General features: G+C 38.3%; 1 protein-coding gene across 1 annotated transcript in view; it reads left to right on the top strand.

Annotated features, from left to right (window-relative positions):
* Positions 1 to 3757: 3757 nt before the first annotated feature.
* The window catches only part of LOC306850451 (kinesin-like protein KIF26B), a gene marked incomplete at its 5' end in the record, with an annotated part of 32864 nt that continues 27568 nt past the window's right edge, over positions 3758 to 9053 (top strand). The window contains 2 exons of the mRNA XM_079386105.1: positions 3758 to 3765; positions 8557 to 8740. Of these exons, the coding sequence (XP_079242231.1) occupies positions 3758 to 3765; positions 8557 to 8740 (192 nt within the window). The remainder of the gene's footprint in view (positions 3766 to 8556; positions 8741 to 9053) is intronic.

Genomic DNA, 9053 nt, shown 5'->3' with positions numbered 1-9053 from the left:
CAGTATTATTGTGAAATGTTATTAAAATTACTGTTTCCTATATTAATATATTTTAAAATGTACCACACAAGTTGAATTTGGTCTAGCATACTAGCCTATTACTCTTTCTATTTCTGTCATACAAAAATAGTGCGCTAGTATGCTAATTCAGTCACAGTCCTGCTACACACACTTTCCTATTACTAACAAAGTACATACTTAAGTTCATAGTACAAGTATGCAAAATCATCAAGTCACATTTTTCATCCACTAACACCATGAACCAGTTCTAATTGTTTTCGCTAATGAGACTCATTAGCACAAATAAGATGACATATATGAAGCAGATATGTATATCCGTGGCTGAACCGCCGCCTCCTTATCTCTCGTCCCTGCTTACTCTCATTATGCAAGCGAATCCCCTTTAATCTGCACCATATGGGTAAAATGCTGACTAATTAGAAGCGATATGTAACAGTTGTGTGTTATGTTAAAGCTCTAGGGTGTGTGCTATAGCAGTGGGAATGCTGTGGCCTGCCCCTTTCATGCTCTATGTTTGAGGTTGAATCTCAATGCGGCGGCTCGGCGGCTGTGGATCGGAGCAGAATATATGAAAAGTGACAGGGAAATTAGACGACAGGCCCTCTGACACAAAGCGCCACCAGAAAACCACTGCAGGGTAAATCGGGCTGCAGGCTTTCCTTCTTTTCAGCACAGCAGGAGTGAAACGGCGTCACTCAGATATGTCTAAGGATGTTCTGAGTCCTTTGCGTTCGAGGAGATGAAGGTTGTTTTAAGGATAATAGTGAAGTTCAGCTCAGTTTCTGGCTACACAGAGAGCTGACGTTCATACTGACATTATTAGCCTGCTGGGTAGGTCTGACCCAGTGGATTAGTCACTTAGTGCTTTGGCTTAACATGACCTAAGCGTAATCTTTTGTGCCGTCTCGGCCTTTTATGAAATTTCTGACTTCAGTGGCTTTCTATATAGTATTATTTTGAGACACAGACCTTTTAGCAATGCTTTTTTAAAAGGAATAGTTCATGGCAAAATTAATTCTGGCATTGTTTGCTCACCCTCATGTTGTTCCAAATGTGTATGACTTTCATTTTTCTGTGGAACACAAACTAAGATATTTTGGAGAATGTTTCAACTGTGTTTGCCCATATGTTGAAAGTATTTTTGTGTTATGCAGCAGAAGTCATGAGGTGAATAAATAATGACTGCATTTTCATTTTTGGGTGAACTGTCTCTTTAAATCCCAAGGCAGGTGAGAACCAGTGATGACCTTAAATCCAATGTATTGAACTTTGAGACGGCAACTTTGAATATTATATGAGCAAGCGCAAATTGATTTGACATCTACAGGCAAAATTCTCAGTATCTTAAAAAAAAATCCGAAAAAGTAATAAAAGTAACATTTTTCAAATTAATTGTTCATAAAGTATCATATAGCTTCAGAAGAACTAGAATATAGAACAAACGCCCAACTAGTAAAATCCATACAGGTTTATGTAAAAATAACACGTTAACTAATGTAGGTAAGAATAAATTACAGAAATAATCTTCTCTGTTGAATAAAGCCATGTCAGATCGCACTGTTCTTATGAGGTAAATTCGTCATAGCAGGTCTTCTTTCAAAATTTTAAATTTTAAATTTATTTATTTTTTGTACCTAGGTGAGGGCGTTTGCGCGCAGGTGACTGCATATAATGAGCTCAGATGTGGGAAAGACTACTTCAGTTTCATACGGATTACATAATCAGGAATATTCGTTTTCGATTTGAATTTGTTCATTTAAAAGTAGAAACTTCAAGCTTTCAGATACGGGAAAGGCTTTACTTTCATAGGGATTACATAATCAGATAATATTCGTTTTCGATTTAAATTCGTTCATTTAAAAGTGGAAACTTCAGGCTTTCAGATACGGGAAAGACTGTACCTCGCTTAACTTTCATAAGGATTACATAATCAGAAATATTAGTTTTCGATTTGAATTCGTTCATTTGAAAGTAGACACTTCAAGCTTTTTAGATTCTATTGATTTTAGTCTTATATGCATCTGAGTATTTAAAGTTTCTTTGTGAATCAGGAAAACTGAATGTGAACGCGTCGGCGGGCGGAGGGTTAAAGATGCTGCATTCAATTTTATCTTTAGACGGTAAATTTAGAATTCAAATTCAATATTAATTTTAGAACTGTTGAAATTATTTCCTATGTATCGCAAGTACTTTATAAGTAACTGTAATTAAATGACCTAAAAATGACCAGTAATCCCTTACTTAAATTTTTCAGTGGATAAGTAATTTAATTGATGTAACGCGTTACTTAGTTACACCCAACACTGAACACAGTCTCCCAGCATGCATTGTTGCATGAATAAATTGTGCATTTGCTGTTTATTCTTTTGCTGCCTTAGTTGATTTTATCCAATACTGTCAGTTATTTGCTCTGTAGTGATGTTAATAACTATTTTTAACGATTGTTGATTGTCATATCTGTATTTACAATGAATCTTTAGTTGCCTTGACAAGAATTTGTTGACTAAATGAGACATTCAGTGCATGAACAAGTTTGAATGGGAAAGGTAGTGTTAATTAAGACAATTATTAGGACAGTTGTTGAACTAAAAACCCAGGTAACAAATTTAACATAAAAATGTTGTGCAAATATTGTTTTGAAATGTTTCTAAAACGTTAAAATGTCTTGTCGTAATTGTTTACAAAAATGTTTCTTACAGTGTTCTACTAACTTAATCACCCAAAATATGTTATTTGAATGTTTATTTTTAATATTCTAAGAACATTCAAATGTTACGTTTTCTCGATTATAATGTTATTTAAAGGTTACAAAAATCTGGCTAAGAACATTCATCAAGTGGACGTTCTGTTTGTAGTTAAATGTCTCTTCTTAACATATGTTCTTGATCTCATTATCATATCTGTGCAGCCTAAACATGAAGATAGTTTCCCACAAGGCTTTGCAGTTCGATTTTGCCTGTAGTATATATCCCCTTTCAGAACATTGGACATTAATTTTGGTGTCATTTAGTTTGCTGCCACTGCTGTATTATTTTCTGGAATAGTATGGAAAGAGTGAGTGCAGAGGTGCCAGGGTTCTAGGTCCAACTTTACTGTTGCCTGTGGTGTTGAAAAGAAATCCTTGGAGAAGTGTGAGGTATGTTACAGATGGGAGAGAGTGAGAAAGAGCGAGCGAGAGAGAGAACGAGATTGTTGCGAGGATTGAATAGTAGACATTATCAGCTGAGCACAGGGGCTGAGAGGCGGCAATGTGGTGTTGTTCCTGTCTGTGTCTTCCCTGCTTCCTGTTTGGATGTCCTCACCCAGTCTCGCTTCATCTTGAGCCTGGACGTCCTTTCCTGGACAATGTAATCAGAAGAATGAGCCAAACAGAGACATGGAGGAGAGAAACTGAGAAAGATATGGTCAAAGTGTGAAAGAGAGGATGAGAAGAGCAATGAAAAAGAGAGAGAGGGAGAGATGAGATTGGCGAGCCGGCGCGTAGGCAGTCAGGAGTGCTCAGGTGTGGGAATTAAGCTATCCGCTCATTCCCGAGGAACCGCTTCGGTCGATCTGCTGTGGATACATTAGAGGAGGGGCGCTCAACATTATCTACCATCCACAAATAGCACAACACGGAGAACTAATGGATTCTTGATGAGCTGTCAGACTCCACATTCAATCTGGTGGACACCTGTTTAAGAGCAGTCAGGAAAAGAGAACTGGACACTCAAGGGCTCCTCGGGCCCCCTAAATGATGGACAGGTGAGAGACAAGTAATCTTTTCTCAAGCCTCAGTGGACTGAAATATCTTGCTGGTGGTGTTTGCTAAGGCGGAACATAATTCTCTAACATTTTATTTTAGTCAAAATAGTTACTTTTGTTTGAGTTCATTTGGTGTATAGTTTTATTGGGACTTACTTCAGTTAGGTTTACATTACTCAAGATATCTGAGTTGAGTCTATGTGGTAGATTTATATTAAAAAGCCATTAAAGTATACATATTAATCTTTGTGAGTGTATAGTTCAAAACTAACCACCTAGCAACTGCATAGCAACACATTAACTAACAGGAAGTTATGTTGTTAATGTAATAGTATCGTTATTGTTATTGCATAGTTAGTGTGACCTGGCATTTATTTCAGATACATTTACCGTAGCAACCACATACCAATGCCTTGCTAACCACCTGTAGCATTTTAACAATGATGACAACAAGACGACCTTAGCAACTATATGGAAATGCCCTGGCAACCCCCCAGAACATCCTAGCATCTCCATAACAACATGCTGACATCTACAAGACCTTAGCAAGTGTATGGTAATTCCCTAGCAACTACCCAGAACACCCTAGCAACTCCATAGCAACATGCAACATAGCAACTGTATGGTAATTTCCTAGCAACCACGCAGAACACCATAGAAACGTGTTGACATCCACAAGACCTTAGCCACTGTATGGTAATTCCCTAGCATCTGTCCAGAACACACTAGCAACTCCATAGCAACAGGCTGACAACCAGAAGTGCTTTGGAAATGCCCTGGCAACCACCCAGAACACCCTAGCAACTCCGTAGCAACAGGCTGACAACCAGAAGTCCTTTGGCAGTGCCCTGGCAACCACCCAGAACACCCTAGAAACTCTGTAGCAACATGACATCCACAAGACCTTAGCAACTGTGTGGTAATTCCCTAGCAACCTTCTGAACACTCAAGCAACTCCACAAAAACATGCTGACAGGCAGAAGACCTTCGCAACTGTATGATAATGCCCTGACAACCATCCAGAACACCCTGGCAACTCCATAGCAAGATGCTGACATGCAGAACACCCTAGCAACTGAATGGTAATTCTCTAACAACTGCCCAGAACACCCTTGCAACTCCGTAGCAACAGGCTGGCAACCAGAAGCCCTTTGGCAATGCCCTGGCAACCACCCAGAACACCCTACAAACTCCATAGCAACATGTTGACAAACAGAGGACCTTAGTGACTTTATGGTGATGCCATGGCAACCACCCAGAACTCTCTAGCATCACGACAGTGTGCTTTGGACAGTTTATTGTTTATATATTTGCGACTGGGCTTTAATTTAATGGCTAAATTATTTTAGTTTGTGTTTATATATTGCATTATGTGCTTATATGAGGGTTAGGATGACTTAAGGATTATGTAAGTTGTACTTTTCTGGAGATGATGATTAGAAGGAGAGATGTTGTCTGTTTTCTAAATCAGAGTGTTTCTCTAAAAAGCTATTTAAGGAAATCTCATTAACGCCTCTGCAAAATAACACATTCACATCTCGCCTGAGTTTGGTTGAAGCCAATTCAAGCAAAGTGTCCTCCTAAATTTCCCAGTTGACATGTTTTGGCTTTTAACAAGAATAATCTCCATCTAGTCTCCTCAGGTCTGTCTCAAGCAGGTAACAACCAACGGTATGCTATGTTTATTTATGTAGGACAAGAGGGCTCAAATTAGAAGCACATGGTGGAAACAACAGTTTGCATCAAACTTTACAAGACTTTCCTTGCCAGCTCATTAAGGTTTCGGTCAGTGTGTTCGTTAACGGTGTGTGTGAGAAAGAAAACTGTTTTCCTGACATTAATGAGTGTCACAATAATTACCTCACTTTGCACTTCACACATTATCTTGGAGCACAGCCATGTACTTTGTCACAACCCTTAGGGGGTTATGCACAAGTTTTACATACAAACACACACTTCATATCCCTGACAATGAATCCAGGTGATAATTTGTCTCATTTCTGAGGAAGCTTTCAGCTTTCAGCGTTCAGTCTGATGATTTCATGGCTTGCACAGTAACTGTATCTCTAGACCTGATTTATACACAAACACTGAGTGTTATTATTAATTCCAGCTATATTTTTCACCTGCTCTTATCTGCCAGGGTGTTTATTATTGTTGCCTTAATTTTTTCCCTTACAGTAACCACTTCTCTCCACTCCTCTCAACAGAAATGTGATCAGTTTGCAAAATATTAGCAGGTCTGAACCACAGCACTCAAGTTTTTATACGATAGCCAGAGGCTGAAGTTGTATCATGATGTGAAGTGATTTTAGTGCCAGGAGACCTGGGCTACCATAGATGTCTGTACTGTGAGCTATTTTTCTCTCCTGTCTGTATCTTTGACCTTGAAAAGATTTGCACAACTTGGCAAAGGTGGAGAGCTTCAAAATGAATGATCGTGCCTTAAGGTAATACTACTGAAAAGCGAAATATCTGACACTTTCCTTCTGCTAATCTGAGATCCATCTTCTAGATCTCTTGGGAGGGAGTTTGTGAAGATGTCTGTGTTGAAGTTTAGAGTGTAGATATGCTCTGTCATGTTATGTGCAATATCTCTATTTTTCTAGCTCCATAGAGTTCATTAAAGCATTACTGCCAGATGTACCACCAAGACCTTTAAAATGTGCACCCAAACAGAAAGAGCAGCCTAATTGTCTTTCCTGCTGAAAATACCTGCTTAGACCAGCATGAATTTCAAGGCTGGTTAGTGCACATCTGGTAGGTGGGCTACTGTAGCCTGCTGTTGTCGACCAGCATGGTCTTTTTGGTAAAGTGGGTTGACCTTTCTCTTTCTTTCTTTATTTTTTTCTGTCTTACTACTAAGGTCTTTACAATATTTCTGTTTGCACTGTATAGATCCAGACTAAAATAGTCTGTAACAAAGGTTTTAATATTGATTTTTCATTAGAAAAAGTGAAAACCCTAACTTTGAAAATAAAATAAAAAATTTAAAATAATAATTCTACTAGGCTTTTTAGTTGGAATCTTTATTGTGCAGATTGTAATACTTTATTGTAAGTATTGTAATCCTAATAATTTATTTCATGCACCTGAAGCAATACATCTATAAATGAACTCAAGATCTTTGGAAAATTAGCAAAATATTGTACTATTCCCATCTGAAATGTTCACATCTCACATTTTGATCATGATAGGGACCAAAAGGCAATCAAGGCTTATGTTTAAGATTAGCATTGATTGGCACTTTTATTTGTGACCTTAATAATTATGCATAATTATGGGTATAAATGTAGTTTTTTCCTACAGATTTACAGTAGGACCCCAAGAAAACATGAAAACATTTTTAGTCTTAGGAGACTGCAGCTATTTGGACTTGAAGGGAACGCATTTGTCACATTATCTTTTTTAAATTACTCTTTACAGGCAAGCAGTCGTAATTATTGAGATATCACACCCTAAACATGACATTTGTTTTATAATAAATAGATTAGGTTTTTTACAATCCTTTTCTGGGTCCCCAGCAACAAATAAACAAATTGTTTTTCCCATGCGATGTTTTCAAACCAACTCTCTCTTCATCCCTGCACCAAAATCCTCCGAAGTCTCTTCGTTTTTTGAGCACTTGAGGTGTTTCAGTTTTTTAAACTGCAATTTCAGCCTCCATCATTCGATCCCTGATTCAGTGGGAGTCTAAATGAGGCTGTGATAAGCCTCTGTACAGATATGTTTGCTCAGGTGAAAATGCTGGACTGATTGATCAATACATCTCTAAGAGCCAGTTGAAACAGTCTCTAACAGGCTGCGAGACCACGGTTAGAATCAATCGACCCTAACTTCTCCTGCTCCCGAGTCAAAGCCATTCTCAATATCTCTTCAAGCACTAAATACACAAGGATTTCACCTGATGTTCACAAGTACAGTCATTCTGTGAAGGTGGATCAACTCAGTTACTTTGGTTGCCACTGTGTATGTGATTTCTTGATGCATGGAGACCTAAGTAACAATTTGTAAAGACAAAGTTAAAGTTAAGTAGAATTGGTGGTATAGACAACCAATAAAGTTCAAGGACAAGTACATATAGACATATTTTTAACTTAGAATTTCTATTTTATTGACAACTTAAAAGCAGTTCAGATCTCATTTGTCTACCAGGAGTGGGGTTCAAACCCACAAGGGCATACATCCATTGGATCTTAAGTCCAACGCCTTTCCATCTGTCTGATTTTAGATATTCTGGAGCATAGCTTTGGGTTTCGTTTCATAACAATAAGCCAGCTTTGACTCGAATACATAAAAATATACTCCTGTACTCTTCTTTTCTCTCGCTCTCTTTCTCTCTGTTGTTCTCTTCTGAGAAAGTTCAGATCCCGCCTGTTCTCTGTGAGAATTCAGCACAGGAATGCTGGAAATGCTATTGTTGTGACATTGAAGAATTTACAGACGTCTCTTTTCTCTGCTGATTGGCTGTGAATTGCATATAATGGCTTGAAAGAGCAGTTAACAACAAATCTTCATCAGTCTGTTTTGAGATGGACACTAGAAATTCACATAAAAATGTAAACTGTACAGCTTCACTTGTTTGCTCATAAAACCAGTTTTGGTCTGCATTGTTACATTTGAACTTACAAGCTGCATTTTAAACTTGCAATACAGAACACTTTCCCTAAACAAACAAAAACTCAAACTCAAAAATGTAAACAGCAGAGGGATTGCAGCGTTTATGCACACACACACACACACAACATATCTGTTTTAGTTTTAACTTTGCTTATGTTTGTTTATCCCCAGGGCTGCCCAGAAATTGAATCTGTCTTCCAAGAAGAAGAAGCAGCGCCCTGCGCCCCCTGTGGCATGTGATCCGCCTCTTTTTCCCACCAACTTCAGCGGCATCCTGCAGGTGTCTCCGCCCCCTGCTCCGCCCTGCCTCTTACGGGCAGTCAACAAAGTCAAAGACACTCCCGGGATGGGCAAGGTACAATCTTTAATAATCTAGCAAAAAGGTCTGTGTTTAGCACTTGTTGTTTTACTAGCCTAATCAATGTATAACAGACTACTTTTATTATTTATTTAGCTCTTTCAGCAATACCAATGCTAATGTGCCCTTCAGGTGGAGTTGAAATAATCATAATTATGAGTTCTGAGCACATGAATGACCAAGCAAGGCAAGAAAAACATTTGTTGCAGAATTCAGAGAAATGTTGGCATGTCGATTTGATACATGTTGGAAGGCAGGTTTATAGTGAATGGTAATGAATGTGAAAGTTATTCTAATTTTACATGCTGTG

The sequence above is a fragment of the Barbus barbus genome (genome assembly GCF_936440315.1).
Source record: "Barbus barbus genome assembly, chromosome: 30".
Lineage (NCBI taxonomy): Eukaryota > Metazoa > Chordata > Actinopteri > Cypriniformes > Cyprinidae > Barbus > Barbus barbus.
Note: the sequence above shows the minus strand (reverse complement) of the source record. Positions and strands in the feature narration are given on the sequence as shown.